At 37.1% G+C, this 17352-nt stretch overlaps 2 protein-coding genes across 5 annotated transcripts; one reads left to right on the top strand and one right to left on the bottom strand.

Annotated features, from left to right (window-relative positions):
- The first annotated feature begins 2770 nt into the window (after positions 1-2770).
- On the top strand, positions 2771-4484 carry LOC111806872 (uncharacterized). Of its 3 annotated transcripts, XM_087128995.1 has the most exons (3): positions 2771-3296; positions 3405-3815; positions 3846-4484. In XM_087128995.1, the coding sequence occupies exons 1-3, from the start codon at positions 2915-2917 to the stop codon at positions 4331-4333; spliced, it is 1281 nt and encodes a 426-aa protein (XP_086985121.1). In that variant the 5' UTR covers positions 2771-2914; the 3' UTR covers positions 4334-4484. The 3 variants fall into 3 exon arrangements, with proteins under 3 accessions (XP_086985121.1, XP_086985120.1, XP_086985119.1); XM_087128994.1 differs by having other exon boundaries at positions 2771-3785; XM_087128993.1 differs by having other exon boundaries at positions 2771-3815.
- A 466-nt stretch (positions 4485-4950) lies between these two features.
- Positions 4951-14866, bottom strand: LOC111806869 (uncharacterized). 2 transcript variants are annotated; one of them, XR_002816887.2, is made up of 11 exons: positions 14641-14866; positions 12620-14159; positions 12390-12527; positions 10000-10071; positions 8758-8799; positions 8543-8632; positions 6716-6820; positions 6495-6587; positions 6256-6335; positions 5379-6170; positions 4951-5202 (listed from the first exon to the last, which is right to left on the bottom strand). XR_002816887.2 is itself a non-coding variant. In XM_023692373.2 (10 exons), the coding sequence occupies exons 2-10, from the start codon at positions 14024-14026 to the stop codon at positions 5495-5497; spliced, it is 2703 nt and encodes a 900-aa protein (XP_023548141.2). In that variant the 5' UTR covers positions 14027-14159; positions 14641-14866; the 3' UTR covers positions 4951-5494. The 2 variants fall into 2 exon arrangements, 1 of the variants encoding a protein (XP_023548141.2); XM_023692373.2 differs by having other exon boundaries at positions 4951-6170.
- Positions 14867-17352: the final 2486 nt, after the last annotated feature.

Here is a 17352-nt window from a genome sequence, read left to right as displayed (position 1 = left end):
CCTCGAGTTTTACAATTTTCAATTTACTCCCTAATGGGTCGTTTTTATACTATCACAAATTGCAATTTAGTCCTTATAGTTTGATTAAGCTTCACAAATCTTTTCTATACTCTTATTTAATACCCGCCCGAAAAAACCTGTTGTTTGTCACATCTATTTCTTTTATACCCATCCCTTCCAATATAATTTCAATTTGGCCCCTTTAATTTTAAAATTTTCAATTTACTCCCTAATGTGTCATTTTTATAGCATCACAAATTGCAATTTAGTCCTTATAGTTTGATTAAGCCTCACGAATCTTTCCTGTACTCTTATTTAATACTCGCCCGAAAAAACCTGCTATTTGTCACATTTATTTCTTTTATACCCATCTTTTCCAATAAAATTTCAATTTGGTCCCTTTAGTTTTATAATTTTCAATTTACTCCCTAATAGGTCGTTTTTATAGTATCACAAATTGCAATTTAGTCCTTATAGTTTGATTAAGTCTCACAAATCTTTCCTGTACTCTTATTTAATACCCACCCGAAAAAACCTGTTGTTTGTCAAATCTATTTCTTTTATACCCATCCCCTCCAATATAATTTCAATTTGGTCCCTTTAGTTTTAGAATTTTCAATTTATTCCCTAATGGGTCGTTTTATAGTATTACAAGTTTCAATTTAGTCCTTGTAGCTTGATTAAGCCTCGCAAATCTTTTCTTTACTCTTATTTAATACCCACTTGAAAAAACCTGTCACGTCTATTTCTTTTATACCCACCCTTTCCAATATAATTTCAATTTGGCCCTTGTAGTTTTAAAATTTTCAATTTACTCCCTAATGCGTCGTTTTTATAGTATTACAAATTTCAATTTAGTCCTTAGAGTTTGATAAAGCTTCACAAATCTTTCCTATACTCTTCTTTAATATTCACTTGAAAAAACCTGCTATTTATCACATCTATTTCTTTTACCCTACCGTAATTAACTAATTGGCTAAATAAAAAATATTAATTTATTAGCACGTTAAAAAAAATATATATGATAATGGCAAGGTGACCAAAATTATTACTAATCTTATACCATAGGGAATAAATTAGACATTTAACAAACTTAGGTGTCACACATGGTATTATATTCACAAATATGGCTATAATTCCTATTTATAATATGTTCATACATATGCCTAATTTTTCAAAAAATATTATGCAATAATTAAATTCAATAACAAATATTATAATAAGTTTGTACGAATAAAATTTCAAACCATATTTCTTAGCAATTATAGCTATTAAATTTTTTTATGATTTATAAATATTTTTTTAACTTTTATAATATATTACATAATATATATATATATATTATTTCTCTTCTTTTTTTTTTTTAAATTACAGACCATATAATATTTCTTATATAATTCAATTAATTACTTAATAAATTTAACAGTAATATACTTGATAAAATAATAAAAATAATAATAAATGAAAATTTGAGCTATATTTTATTTTCTTTATTTCTCTAATTAATATGTGCCACAAACATTGGTGGATAAGCCATAAAAATATCCTTAAAATAAACAAATAAAAAAATATTATATTTTAATAAATAAATAAATAGGAGACTATCTCAGTTTTATTATTATTTTGTTGTGGTAATTAATATGCTTTATTAAAAAAATATTTAAAAAATTAAAAAGAAATAATTAATTATTCATTTACTCTCCATTGAAATAATAGGAAAGTGATCTGTTTTAGCTTTTTGTTTGGGGGCTGATTTGTCGGTGGGTATCCTAAAAGCATCAAAAACACACTAATACACAAATAATTCCAATAATTAATCACTAAAAACAAAATAATTATGTTTCTTTAATTTCTTTTTTTTTTTTTTTTTTTTTTTTTTTCATAACAAAATTGTTCCTTCACTCTCCCTATCCTTAGTTGCATAATGTTGAGATAAGATATTGCAACCTCCACGCTCTAATTAATATGCGTCACTTTCTCGAAGCTTATAATCACTTTGTGATTTGTGAGATTTATGGAGAGCGTTTTAATTCGCCATGAATGGGGCGTCGAATCCCTCTTTAAATAAAAAAAGGGAGAGAGGGAAGAGATTTTTTTTCCGTAGTAGTCCAAACTCATTGCTAGTAGATATTATCTTCTTTGGGTTTTTTCTTTCGTATTTGCTCTCATGTTAGATAAGAATGTTTCATTCTTCTCCTAACCGACGTGGGAATCTCACATTTTTTCTGATTAGATAAATGGAATTGGGGTCGGGATGAATTATATTCTCATCTCGATCCCACCCAGATCATATTTTCTTGTTAGCTAAATGGGGCAATAAATGGAGGGAAAAGTGAATTACCAGGAATCTTTACCTCGACCCCATCAAAAAATTAATGGAGGATGTGAGGATGGGGCGTGAAATAAGGACGGAGAAGGCTTCCTCGTCTTGAGCATGGGGCATAAAATAAGGACGGGGAAGACTTGGTCCCTCCCCACTGGGTGGACATCTCATTGATACAACATTAAACATGAATATCTAAGTCTGAAATGGGTTGGGTTAATTTGGGTGTAATTTGAAGTGATTTTTTGAGGAGCAACAAGAAGTGGTTCCCTAATGAATGAATGTATGAAGAGGAGGTTTGTGAGGAATTAAGAGGGTTTGTATTTGGTTGTTAGTTTAGAAGGACCCAAAGAATTGAATGGTGGTGTGACCATAACGTGCATGACAGCTACAAAATGGCTCTCTCACATTTCTGGTTATGGGAAAAGGCAGAAAAAGTAGTGATGGGGAAGTGGGAGCTCAGAGTTTCTAACAAAAAAGCGAACTGTTAGTAGTTGAGTTCAAATTAATGCCAAGCCAAAAGGTGTTTGATGGGGCATATAAATACCTGTGGGTGTGCCTAAAGCTCTTCATCCATTGCCCTCCACAATCATGGCGACTGGCTGCAACAGAGTGACTCTGTTATCCTTGTTCTGCTTTTATGTTCTTGTGTTCAGTGTGGTTGCCAAGGAAGTTAGTAATGCGGAGGAAGAGAAGTTTCTGTTCTTTGGCAAGAGTGGTGGATTAGGGGTTGGGTTTGGTGGTGGAAGTGGATTTGGAGGCGGATTTGGAGGAGGAGGAGGAGGTGGAGGTGGCGGCGGCGGCGGCGGCGGCGGTGGTTTTGGAGGTGGAAGTGGAATTGGGGGTGGAGCTGGAGGTGGCGTAGGAGGAGGCGCTGGCTTTGGCAAGGGTGGCGGACTAGGTGCTGGTGCTGGTGGCGGGTTTGGTAAAGGTGGTGGACTAGGCGGTGGCATTGGTAAGGGTGGAGGCCTAGGTGGTGCTGCTGGTGGAGGACTAGGCGGTGGCATTGGCAAGGGTGGAGGCCTAGGTGGTGGTGCTGGTGGAGGACTAGGCGGTGGCATTGGCAAGGGTGGAGGCCTAGGTGGTGGTGCTGGTGGTGGACTAGGCGGTGGCATTGGCAAGGGTGGAGGCCTAGGTGGTGGATACGGTAAGGGAGGAGGGCTTGGTGGTGGCATTGGCAAAGGTGGAGGACTTGGTGGTGGCGCTGGAGGAGGGTTCGGGAAGGGTGGTGGTGCTGGAGGAGGTTATGGTAAGGGTGGAGGACTTGGTGGTGGCATTGGGAAGGGTGGAGGATTCGGTAAGGGAGGAGGCCTTGGTGGTGGAGTAGGAGGCGGTGTTGGGGGAGGGATCGGTAAAGGTGGTGGACTTGGCGGTGGAATTGGTAAGGGAGGAGGCTTAGGAGGTGGTGCCGGTGGAGGGTATGGTAAGGGTGGTGGACTGGGCGGTGGAATTGGTAAGGGTGGTGGACTGGGCGGTGGAATTGGTAAGGGTGGTGGACTGGGCGGTGGAATTGGTAAGGGAGGAGGCTTAGGAGGCGGTGCCGGTGGAGGGTTTGGCAAGGGTGGAGGACTGGGCGGTGGAATTGGCAAAGGAGGAGGCTTAGGTGGTGGTGCCGGTGGAGGGTTTGGCAAGGGTGGTGGACTTGGCGGTGGCATTGGAAAGGGTGGAGGCCTAGGTGGTGGAGTAGGAGGTGGTGCTGGTGGAGGCCTTGGTGGTGGAGTAGGAGGCGGGTTTGGTAAAGGCGGTGGACTTGGTGGTGGCATAGGGAGTGGTGGAGGACTTGGTGGTGGAGGTGGAGGTGGAGGAGGAGGAGGAGGAGGTTTTGGTGGTGGCTTTGGAAAGGGCGGAGGTTTTGGTGGTGGCTTTGGAAAAGGCGGAGGTTTTGGAGGTGGCTCAGGTGGTGGTTTTGGAGGTGGGTTCGGTGGCGGCGGCGGAGGCGGAGTCGGAGGGGGCTTCGGCGGTGGCTCTGGCTTTGGTGGAGGTGGTGGCGGAGGAATTGGACACCACTAAGCTTTTTACTTCGCATCATATATCATATCATATAATATAATATGCACTATGAAATTGTTTTCATGCATTAGATTACGTCAATATTTATCATCAATATTGTTATGTTATTCTATTTCTTTTCTCTTCATCGAATACAAATTATATAAATCCACACTCGCATTGTATGACCAAAACAAATTCATGAATCATTAGACTGACTTAATATTCACGAAATTTACAACCCTAATGCTCAAGAATGCTCGTATTTCCCTAATGCTCAAGAATGCTCGTATTTCCCTAATGCTCAAGTTATCGAAGATTATATCGCAATTTTTAGTCCAACAGCAGAAAAAAAAAAAATTAAACCATCTAATTTTAAAATGGTAATTAATACCTTCATTTTAAGAAACCACGAGTCCATAAGTTCTTGTATTTTGCTTGTGACGTATGATCCTATGGTTAAAGTTCGAGAAGACTATACGCCTTAATGTGCTATGCGAGAACCAAAAAACCAAGCTGCATATAAAGAACAAAATCTTAGTTCCCCATGATCAGCTTCTTAACAAAGTTGCATCCAAATGGTATAAGAACCTCGCACCAAACTTATAAATCTGGCTTAAAAACATGCAAAAAGAAGATTACTACTAAAAATGTCTATCATTTATGAACTTTATGGGGTGGCCCACTCCATTACGTACTGTAGTACTATATAAGGTAAACAAAACAGAGATGAAGGATCATGATCTCTTGTAATAAAGTACCTAATTCAACAACGAAGGAGAGATCGTCAACAACAAAGGTCAGACTCGAGAGAGACTCGAGAGAATGTCGAGAGCTCGGCAGTAAAAGAACCCGTAAATCTTTCACGTCCATAACCTAGTTCCTTGCACCTGTTGAGCATATAGAGAAAATCTATCAGAAATGTACAGGGGCTTAGTTAAAAGGCTTCCTCCAAGCTATGGGGAGTGTTATACTCTCCTAGGCTTTCATTTCAGTATATCATCGATGCGGTGCTCGAGAAATGACTTGTCGAGCTAAATGATCAAAAAAGATGATTGAGGCTGACCTAAAATGAGCCATCAACAAATGCCTTCGTCAGTAATGAAATTTGCTAATAAGTGGACCTTTCATGGCGAAGGACCTCATCGACCAGATAAATCACCACATTCAGTATTTAACTTATCATTTAGGAAACCTCTTTCGATAGAGATCATGGGGAATGTACTCAATGCTAATCTCTTGTCCATCATAAATCCTTCCATGTAAAGAGTGTGCTGCCATACATGAGGCTTCCGTTCTACCAAACTCGACAAAAACGCTCCCCAACACAAATAAACTTGCCAGAGTATTTCTAGGATCGTCCTTCTCGTTCTTCTCAGACGTGTCGGAATCTGTTCTCACCATAGCTGAATCATCTATACACACTGATTTCTTATCCGGGCTAATTTCATTGGTTTCAGCTACATTTGCATCCTGATGTTGGTTTCCTGGGCTGCTCTGCTGTTCAGAGAGTCCGCGAGGGATTCTTTCCGAAGCATTCTCACAAGCTACAATTTCAAAACGTGTAGCATCATCTTGACCCATTCGACACGATTTGACCTCCACAACTTCGTCTTGATGTCTACCATTGCCAGGGCAATTACCCTGCCTCTGATTGGTATCATTGGGGCAATTATCAAGGTTAACGTTATTATCTTCGACATCATTACCATTTCTTGAAATCGCCATTGTGCAGTTTTCCTGAATCTCATGCTTGATCTCCACATCAGTGATATCACTAATGTTCTTGTAATCTTCTTCAGCACTGAAACAGCCATTACATGGCTTTACAAAGTTCATGGATTTAACTGTCCCAAACCTACAAAATTGCATGGATTATTTAACAACAATCACATTAAAGGAAAGATAGCACTATTAGTAACATTAATAGTAATTCTCAGGACCTAGCACATTCAACCCGAATATCTTCAAGAACTTCATCAATATCTGCCTCAGAGAGTACTGGGAGGACATCTGCATTAAACTGGTTCCAAAACGAAAACGCCTCATCGGAAGATTGTAAATAACCACTTTGACCATTAAACTGCATACTGACTGTATATGTGTGTGCCTATGTTTTCATTTTCTGTTGGGTGGGGGAGGTGAGTGGTTTCAGAAGCAAAAAAAAAAAAAATTAACGTACCACATTATTAACTTTTAACACTACTGTTGGCTGTTGAAGAAGAGGTTTCACATGCTCTGGGATCCCATACCATGGTTGACATTCATTACGTTCCTAACAAATGTTACTTGATAAGCAAGGACCAAACCAGTATATGAAATAAAAAATAAAAATTTCAAAAAGCTTATTGTGATCAATAATTGTCAAAAAAATTAGGAAAACAAGGATAATAGCATTAATACCAATGATGTAAATGGAACAGCTGGAAACACTTTTAGTACTTCCCCTCCAATCTTCATACCATTTAGACCAGCACAAGCTTTGGAGACAATTGATTGGTCGACATACTGATAATTAAATTAAGTGGAATTGTGGTCAGGGAAGAGAAGATTGATCAAATAAATGGCATATAATACAAAAGTTAAACGGAGGGAATGATATTGAAGCCCGAGGAATTTACTTATTCATGCTTTCTTTCTGGCTAGGAAACGACATATAAATTAAGCATCAAGAAAATTCGAGATAATAACAGGCCAACATTTCTACGTGCATATAAGAAGTGCTATTACCTATTCAAAAGTAAAAGAACTTAATAATTTAATTGATACCACACTTGTTAAACAGCAAACAAAAAGCCTTGATTTAATGATCAAGGGTTGCCATGGACCACGGCTACAGTGGCTACAATACAATACATGAACATCGTGAATATCTTTAACACAGATGTTGCTGCCTAAAAGGTACGAAGAAATATGAAACTTCATCATGCATTCACTCTGAATATTGTGCGAACAGTTTCGCCTAGTTAAATAGCTGAGAAGAGTCATTTGAGTATTTTGTCATTGGTGAATATACAATTACCTAACATACGTCTACAAATGAGAGTTCTAGAGCATGTTGATATAAAACAGAGCTGCGGAGTACATAAAGGTAAACACACTAAAAAGATCATACAACATGTCCGGAACATAGTAGTTTATAGTGGCAAAAGGTTCATCCATCAGAACCAAGGTATATATTCATATGTGAAAGTCTGAAACCAAATGTCAACAAGAAATCCCAAAGTCAATAATCTATCCTGCAATATTTCCACCAGAAAGCAAATTGAACCTATTAAGAAACCCATGTTTGGGTATTACAATAGCTGGAGTCTCACTTATGGCGGTTATAAGCAAGTTCAAAGACAAATAGCACACTTCATTGCATTTTTACCTTCAGCTTTGCATTGGTCTGCTGATTCCTAGAGAAAATAGCATTCTATGTGCATTGGTTAGAAACCAAAAGATTTTAAAGCGCCCATTAATCAGTAAAACTTTGAACGTTGAATCTTTCACTGTAATAAGAAGCAACCCATATTTGCCCCTCTTGAGGAGGATGACAGAACACTACTAACTGAAGTCACCAACTCCCGGACTAAGACTGTGATCAAGAAGCATTAAGGAAAAATCACTAAATCAAGTCTCAAGGGATTGCATATACTACCAAAAAAATAATGCAAGGATATTATTATCCTATATGTGCTATCTACTCAAGCTTCCTTTAAGCATATGATGTAAAACGATAACATGTTTTCTAGGTCTAAGACTTGACAGAGATGATAAAGAATAATGTGAATATTAATGATTGGTCAAATCAAATGAATCACTTAAAATGTCATGAACTGGTGCAGACAATTTCCTTTACATTTTTTAATTTTACAAAGTAAAACTATAAATACAAGGTGATTTGAACTCTTTCATGAACAATTTAAATTGTAACCATATTGACATATATCATTAATACATCGTAAATAATAATAATAAAAGGAATATTGAGTCCGAAGCATTTATCAAAAAGAGACAACATCTAGAACTTAAAAAGTTAATGTACAGAAACAAAATACTAGAGGATATCATATGCTTCCAATGTAGTATTTGAAGAATTATTATGGAGTATCATTTTCTGACTGGAAGTGTTCGTGTAAACATGATGCTTCCCAACAATATAGATCCTTCCAAATCATTACAAATAATAAAATAGCACTTGAGACGAGCATGGTGAAGTAAAGCACGTAAGACATGAAAATTTACCTCCAAAAAGGCACAACGTTCATTAAGATCATGGTTCATCTCAAAGTGAAAGGCCTTCAAAGGTCCAAATGCAGTAACAATATCTCTAAGCTGGAGAACAACAACAAAGAAACAATCACCGAATGTATATTACAAAGTGAAAACAGTAGTGAAAGGTAAAGATCATATACAAGGTAGATCATTTACAAGGTGAAACTACTATTTCCTCAAATTACCATTTCAGATGATATTCTATTTGAGATCCCAGCAATGAAAATCTGCAACAAAATTCAACATAGCCAAAGCAGAAAATAAGGTCACTAAGAGTAGTAATAACTCAATAAACTTATTCAAGTTTAGACAAGAATAGCTTAATAGGACAAGAGTAATTTTAGTTTGTCAAATACAGTGATATAGACACATCCAGTGCTCTAATGATGATGTGTGGTGCAAAATATATCAAAACAACCCATTGCCCCCTCTATATGACAGAAAAGTTGTATATTAAATAAACCAGGGAGTACCATTCAGACTATAGACAGCAAAATAGTAAATATTCAAATGATGCTAAAACACTAGAATTCTAATAGCTTTACTCGACCTGAGAAGAGAAAAAAAAAAAAAATGAAATGAAAATGAAAACAAGAAAGTTACTATCAAATACTTTTTATACTCGACCTCAGAGAAATCCTAAGCCTCAACTATTTGGACCAGTTTATGGAAAGAGTTCAAAATAAAATTTCAAAATGGAATAAATACTTTTCTTCATTCAGGGTCCCTATGAAGGTGGAAAAAGGAGATGCCATTCAGAAACTTCATTTGGGAGTAGGAATTAGGAAGGGGCAGTCACTCTGGGAAAAAAATTTCTTTAATGGATCTAGGCATTGGTAATACTTGGAATTACCAACGAATGCATTTGAAAATGGTTTAAAGAAAAATGTGCTCAAGTAGTGATGTAATAAATGAGAATTGATCACTCTATTTTCCTTGTAGGTCCAAAGGTTCCGTCCATAAGGTAATGGGAAGGCCCATCATGGTAAGCAACCTCCTTAGTTGGGTTGTGTTTGGTGCAGCTAGGGATTAGAAACCTCCATGGTTACAATTACTTGAAAACGAAAGCTAATTAACATTAATTAACAAGCTGGTCCTGAAGGATGATTTCGGCATTTTTCTTCTTCAGCCAGCAATCTTCAGTGATTTTCTTGTTCAAATTTTACATGATCATTTTATGAAGAGCCAGAGTTTCTTGGTCCAACATGGTGAAAGGTAACTTTTATCCCAAAAAAGGTGATAGGTAACTAAGAGTTGCATAAGTGGGGAAAGATAAAGACATTTCTTACTTCATTTACCTTTTTGTTCTCTTTCCACCCCCCACCAAAAATAAATAATAATAATAAGTAAACAACTGGAGACTTCACTCCTCATCATAAGCAAAAAGTAACATGCTGCTCCTCAGTGTCAAAAACTTAAATGCATACCTTATTTGGTGAGTCCTCGACAGTATCAATGATTTTATTTACCACGGCCACTGACTTGTCCAGGCCACCAGTCTGCATGAAAATAGTAACTGTCTGAAAACCTGCTACATGATAGTAACCACAATAGACCTCAGAAACTGAAATAACATGGATGAAGAAACAGATTCTATATACGCTAAAGAAAACATGAAATAATTTTAGAAACCTGAGCTAATAATTTGTTGCGAGAAAAGGAAAAAGAAAAGGAGGTTTGACTAGGGCAAAAAGGTACGGAGCGATAACCTCAAATCCTGCTCTTGAATCCCTTAATTTAAAATGTAGACATGCTAGACAAAAATATGGATAAGTACACCTCCTTGTCGCATGGAAAAAAATTGAATGTGAATTAATAATTCCATAGTTGGGCATTTTTGTCAAGTGACTACATAACAAGATATCATTTACCACTCTCAAGACCAACCCTTGAGCTATATGTTTCTGGTTTAATATGGTATCAGTAGCAAGAGATTTTCTTCCAGTTGTGATGTCCTACATTGGTTGGGGAGGAGAACAAACCACCATTTATAAGGGTGTGGAAACCTTCCCCTAGCAGACGCGTTTTAAAGCCTTGAGGGAAAGCCCGAAAGGGAAAGCCCAAAGAGGACAATATCTGCTAGCGGTGGATCTAGGGCGTTACAAATGGTATCAGAGCCAGACACCGGACTATGTGTCAGCCTTCTCGCTCTTCCCCGAAGAGGGGGTAGACATGAGGCGGTGTGCCAGTAAGGACACTGGGCCCCAAAGGAGGGTGGATTTGGGAGCGGTCCCACATCGATGGGAGGAAGGAAAGAGTGCCAGCGAGGACGCTGGGCCCCGAAGGGGGTGGATTGTGATGTCCCACATTGGTTGGGAGGAGAACAAACCACCATTTATAAGGGTGTGAAAACCTTCCCCTAGCAGACGCATTTTAAAGCCTTGAGGGGAAGCCCGAAAGGGAAAGCCCAAAGAGGACAATATCTGCTAGCGATGGATCTGAGGCGTTACATTGTCTGTCCTAATTTTAAACTCTTATTAGCCCTAGAGGAGCCCTACTATCCACCACTTTTAAGTTTTAACCTTATTTTTTTATAGGCTTGTGCACCTTAAAAAATTGTGAGGGAGTTCACTACAACATCTTCACTCGTAAACATTTAGAGCCTTCCTTAAATAATAGGTCCTCCCATTGTGTTAACAACATGCCCGAGCATAACCTTTTTTTTTGTAGGAAAATCCACAATTGATCCATGCACTTGATGAGTTATTTTAACAGTAATACCCCAACAATAAACAACAATCCCTACATTCTCATTCTCAAGATTCAGGGAAATTCCTCTACACCGTTGGTCAACTCCACCACTCCACAACTTGAGTCTCCCCCAATCCATAAGTACTTGTAATCCCATCTTCAACTAAGATATCTAACCCGATCTCGTCCACTTGCAAACATCCCTTGAACAGAGGGCTTCATGAAATAAAAGGAATTCTATCCTGACTATCCCTCATTCTCAAGATTCAGGGAAATTCCTCTACACCGTTGGTCAACTCCACCACTCCACAACTTGAGTCTCCCTCAATCCATAAGTACTTGTAATCCCATCTTCAACTAAGATATCTAACCCGATCTCGTCCACTTGCAAACATCCCTTGAACAGAGGGCTTCATGAAATAAAAGGAATTCTATCCTGACTATCCTTCATGTGCGCAAAATACTACCCCCAAGAACTAGCATAAACATAATCAAATCTTAAAAACCACATTTCCCACTTACTCATCCTTCTCTACACTTCCCATCACTGCATTCAAAAAATGTTTTCAATAGGATCATCCCTAAGTCGCATGCCTAAATATAACATATGCCATTCTCCAACGCTACAAGCCATCATAGCATCCACATTTTGCACCCTACTAAACTAAAACATGTATCCACATGACGCAGAACTTACTTAAAGGGAGATTCTCCTGTATTTTTCTAACCAAACATTCTAGAGAGCAGGCAGGAAAAAAGTACCACAGATTACCTCCCCAATCCCAGAAAACGAAGATGTAAGACAACTTCATCTAAGTCCTCATTTACTGGCACAATATACTTTTGTAACAAAAGAATCAAAGAATTCAAAACAAAAGCATATCGAACTTCAAGAAAAAATAAAAACTTAGTCATGGGAGACAAACAAAGGTCCCCAACAATTAGAAGATAGTCATGCAGGGTGTTTACACCTAGGAAATCATAGTTTAACAATTTTAGGTTTGCCTTACTACTATACTACTCATCCAATCAATGGAATTATTAATTCAACAAATGCAAATTGTAATATATCTTGAGGGTATCATGAGAATGGAGACGGTCAAGAATTCTGGATATTTATTCTTACTACAATCTCAACATAATCTTTTGGGCGCCGAATCTTTAGAATGGAGCCAGAGAAGTCACTTCCGTCAAACGAAAGAGCTGCTGAAGCATCTTCAGGAGTTAGAAATTCGACAAGAGCTTGCCCCCTGTCTTTGTGTATCTGCACAAGTGGTGGTATGCACCAAAACTCTCATCAAACAGCATCATAAGAAAATAGCGACACGCATTTAGAACATAGAATAAAGCACTTACAATACAACTAATACATGGCAGTGTTCCTTTGATGTGATTAACGCCTGAAGATGTAAGAAAACCATTCAGGCAATCAATGATTGCTTTCTCAGATGCAGAATGTGGTAAGTTTTCAATATAAAGCCTCCTCATTGGCCGGGTAGCTTGGGTCAGCTGAATCAAATCAAGAGAAACATTTGTCTTCATTTCTATATTATTTGAAGAGACCCCTGTTAAAGATTTCCCTATAACTGAAGAAAAGATTGCACCACCAGATTGAACATTAATAATGCCCGAGGAAACTGTAGCATTTGACGGCTGAAAGTTGGAATTAATTGAACTAGAAAATAATCCAATTTTTTCTGTTGGAGGAAGATCCAACCCTTCATCTTTCTTCTCTGGTGATTGAACCGGTGAAGGAGTCTTGATAGCAGACTCAGTTCTTCTCTTTCTAGGTGAATAGCCACCCAGCCCACTAGTTGACCCAGAATGTCGCCTGTATTGGCTATTGGAACTGTTGGTCAAATCCCCTGTTCTATCACTATCAGAACGCCATCTTCCAGACTTCTTTACATGAGAATCTAATGGCAACTCCTTCTGCCTCACTAACTTAGACGAGTGCTTGTGTGGCCTTGGAGAAAGTGACACAGATCTTCTATGTTTACTTTCACGATCTTGGCTTCTTTTCCGTCTTCTTTTCAATCTTGAATCTTCATAATTTGAAGTCAACAATGATTTAGCTTCCTTTCTTTTTCTATTTTCTGGGTCATGGTGTTTACAATGATCATGTCTCTTTGCAGCATACTTGTCTCTATTCCCTTCGTCGTCACCATTTTGATCTTTTCTCTTACCACCTCTTTCAAATTTCCCCCTATCGAGATCTTCACGTTTAGCCTTGCTATCTCTTGAATGCCTCTTTCCAGTTTCCTTTTCAATATCAACCCTTGAACTCTGGTTATTTTTTCCCCGACCAACATTTTCCTGGCCATACTCCTGTTTTTTATCATTTCCATTTGCATCATATTTCAGCTTACCCATCAGTGTCAATTCAGAATCATAATTATTCCTATCACTTCGAACCTCCATATTGTCCTTCAACAATGTCTCCTCTTTTTTCCTTCTTGAACTATCCTTGCCCGATTCCTCCAATGAAAGATTTTGCACATCAAGAGAAGCACCTTTACCGTGACGAAAATGCCTTTCAGATGCACAATTATCGGTGCTGAGCTTATCTATGCTTTCCCTCCTTGAATGGCTACCTGTGACACCCACTTCAACAGTATCAGCTGACCCTTTATTCTTCCTTCTAAGCATAATATCTTCAAAGCTGAGAGGCCTAGTCCGAGCTGCACTTTCATCATTAGAGTTGCTCAGTGTCTGCTTTTTACTTCTTCTGCAGTAATGTTTTGAGAAACTATACGAGCTCATCGGCCCCTACTAAAACGGACGATATACTATGATAATGTCTTCTCAAACAAAGTCCGCATTAACCATGAAAGACCAATAACTGGTCAATGTGGAAATCCTCCGTGCTATGCAATCACTAGCACATTCTATAATCCTACAAAACAATAAATACACGATTTAAAAAGAAAACAAAAGATAACATCAATTACCAAAACCACGCATTGAATGAATCAAAACTTAACCTCGCAAGCTACTATGCAGACAGAATTTACTTGAAAAGAACGGTTTACATCGATTATTTTCTCACTTCCTGATCGCTTATTACTCAGATTGACCACAAGAAGACACAACACAACCCAAAGCTTGAGACACTTACAAGAGAATTAGCCCATCTTTTCCTACTTAACTAGCATGCTGTAAATCCAAAACCTCTGATTAGCCCAGACACATTTAAAAAAAAATGCACAAACCACTAACAGGAAAGAAAAACAATGACTAATGTTACATGTAACACCATTCTCCATAATTTCTCGCGCTGGAAACAAAACAACATCAACAGAACGACTCAATGGCAGCTCAGAAGGATTAAAAGAACAGCAGCAACAGAAGAATCAAGAAAAAAACGATCAGATAACCTTAGACAGAACAGTAGGAACGCGAAGCGCGGCGTTGCAGTCTGCTCAGGCAACCTGCAGAGATAGAGAGAGAGAAGCTGGAATGGCAATGGAGGAGGAGAAAAAACCTAAATTGAGGGTTTGGAATGGCGTGTGAAGAAAATTTGAGGGCTTTTTTCTCTGCAATTTTTCTCTCCAGTCACTCGCAGTCGTGGAACGATTTCTCCCTCCTCAGCTCTGCCGCCGCGTGGATCGTTTAAATACCCATTTCTTTTTCCTTCCAACATAAATAAAATTTATTATTTCTTTTAATATTTTTCAATTTCAATCATTATTCAATCCTTTTATCTCAACAACTTAATTTTCAAGTTTAAATCAATTTTTTTTTAAATATAAATATTTTCCGGATTATAAATTATATCTATTTTTCGGATTCAACCTAATTGGATAGACAAGACATTAATTATCGTTCTAAAAGTCGAACAGTTTAATAAGATAAAATTAAATCTCTAAATTCAACCTGAACCAAAATAGTCGAGCTCGTGGGTCAACTCTTACATCCAAAGTTTGGTCGAGCTTGGGCTGACCCATTTGATTAGTCAACAAAATATTAATCATTTAATTATTATAAGAAATACTATTACTTTAAAAAAATAATTATTTATTTAAGATTTACTCAATTCATGACAGTGTACTTGCGATTGGCACTCACTTTCCAGCAACAAGTGAACTAACATAATTCGTTCATACGTCGCCTATGGCCAAGCGACGTGTGCTCGAGCCTCTGGCCTCGGTTTAAGAAGAAGTTTTAGAAAACGAGGGCAGAGAGATTTTCAAAAGAAAAAATTTGAATGAAGTGTTATATACTTGCGATTGGCACTCACTTTCCAGCAACAAGTGAACTAAGACAATTCGTTCATACGTCGCCTATGGCCAAGCGACGTGTGCTCGAGCCTCTGGCCTCGGTTTAAGAAGAAGTTTTAGAAAACGAGGGCAGAGAGATTTTCAAAAGAAAAAATTTGAATGAAGTGTTATATACTTGCGATTGGCACTCACTTTCCAGCAACAAGTGAACTAAGACAATTCGTTCATACGTCGCCTATGGCCAAGCGACGTGTGCTCGAGCCTCTGGCCTCGGTTTAAGAAGAAGTTTTAGAAAACGAGGGCAGAGAGATTTTCAAAAGAAAAATTTTGAATGAAGTGTTATATATGCAAACAGGAGAGTAACAACAATAGCTCACAGTATATAACTATTGGTAGGGAGTCAATTTCATTGTCAAGTAATTTAGATCATAGACAAAAATGGTTCTTCATTGTCTCTATGTATTTGATTATCTAGACAATTGTTTGTTTATATTGAATTTATATTGTTAAAAAATCTGTTCTTTGTCTCTAAAAATTTATTTATCTATGGTAAAACGTGATCAACTAACTCATCTCGACAGAGTCTCTTCCTAACTCCTCAATAATTAAGTGAGCTCCTACTAGGCAGACTCGTGTATATATTTGGATATAGTTTGATGCAAAGTAATTCTCTACACATGGTTCATGCGTATGAAAATGAATCTATTAGTTAAACTCGTATATGTATCTTTGTGCCTAACTATGGGTCAGCACACACTCATACAAAATGGAACGCACGTAATAGTTGAAGAAATAATCTATGCTCATGTGACATACAAAATGCATGAAGTATCGTATTTAAAATCATGGTTTAGTATAACAATGCACGTAATACTTAATACTTGTTACTACATGAATTATCTATATGACATATTTACATAGTTGTGGTATGTCATACATGTCCATCATACATGATACGTCATAACATCTCATGGGGCATGCGCCACGTGCGAAAAGAACCCAATTCCAAGGACTTCCTAGCCCATAGTTCCGGTCCACTTCGTTTTATCCGGCTAAGTTATGGGCCTTCTCCGTTAAATAACATTTAAAAAATACTCAACTTAAAAAAAAAAAAAAATTACTTTTATTGTATCCATAAAAATTCAAAGTACCATTAACATCCTCTGCCTTTGTAAATAAAAAATTTTGTACTGTCAATATATGGACGAAAACTGTCTATCAACACCTCATAAATTATTTCCAAACGTTCTAATGTTATTCTGTAAAGTTCACGAGTATTTTTTAAATGCGGTAAAAGTAAGATATTTAAAGTATTTTTATTAATTTAACCTAAAATCAAGGTTAATTAGTGTTAAATATTATTTATTATCTAAAATAAGCCAATTTTAACCCTTGTTTAATAATGCCAAAACAAGCTAAGGAAGTCATCCATGATTTTTTTTTTTTTTTTTTTTTTTACTATTAACAATTTAATCCTAATTACATGAACTTTAAAGGATGATAGCTGTCATAAACATTTAAAATTATATACATCTATTATGAATAATTAATGGTTAATTAATTAATCTATACTTATAATTATGTAATTAATGGGCAATGACATAATGTGAAAAATAAGGCCTACCTCGCGCATTTAACTATAGTATATATTATTTGATAGGCTCTACCTCACCATTTAATTATAGGTATATATATTATTTGATCTTGTTTTAATTTTATTTATATTTTCATCAATATTATATGAAAATATGGGCTGTAACGCCCAACAATACTATATAAAAATTTCATAAAAATAGCATATGAAAATTTAAAATTATTTTATCTTATGCAAATAATTATTGGGTTTTTTTTGTTTATAATTTTTTGTTC

This window comes from Cucurbita pepo, chromosome 12, assembly GCF_057944985.1.
Source record: "Cucurbita pepo subsp. pepo isolate OVF chromosome 12, ASM5794498v1, whole genome shotgun sequence".
NCBI lineage: Eukaryota > Viridiplantae > Streptophyta > Magnoliopsida > Cucurbitales > Cucurbitaceae > Cucurbita > Cucurbita pepo.
The sequence above is the reverse complement of the archived record's forward strand: the minus strand, read 5'-3'. Positions and strand labels throughout refer to the sequence as shown.

Excerpts from the sequence above, each read along its gene's own strand:
- LOC111806872 (XM_087128993.1), top strand. The coding sequence starts at position 2,915 with ATGGCGACTGGCTGCAACAGAGTGACTCTGTTATCCTTGTTCTGCTTT. Across the intron at positions 3,816-3,845 it reads CGGTGGAATTGGTAAGGGTG|GAGGCTTAGGAGGCGGTGCC; the intron begins GTGGACTGGGCG and ends TTGGTAAGGGAG.
- LOC111806869 (XM_023692373.2), bottom strand. The coding sequence starts at position 14,026 with ATGAGCTCGTATAGTTTCTCAAAACATTACTGCAGAAGAAGTAAAAAG. Across the intron at positions 10,072-12,389 it reads AAGATTATGTTGAGATTGTA|ACTGGTGGCCTGGACAAGTC; the intron begins GTAAGAATAAAT and ends ATTTTCATGCAG. Across the intron at positions 6,336-6,494 it reads TGTTAAAAGTTAATAATGTG|TTTAATGCAGATGTCCTCCC; the intron begins GTACGTTAATTT and ends TTTTGGAACCAG.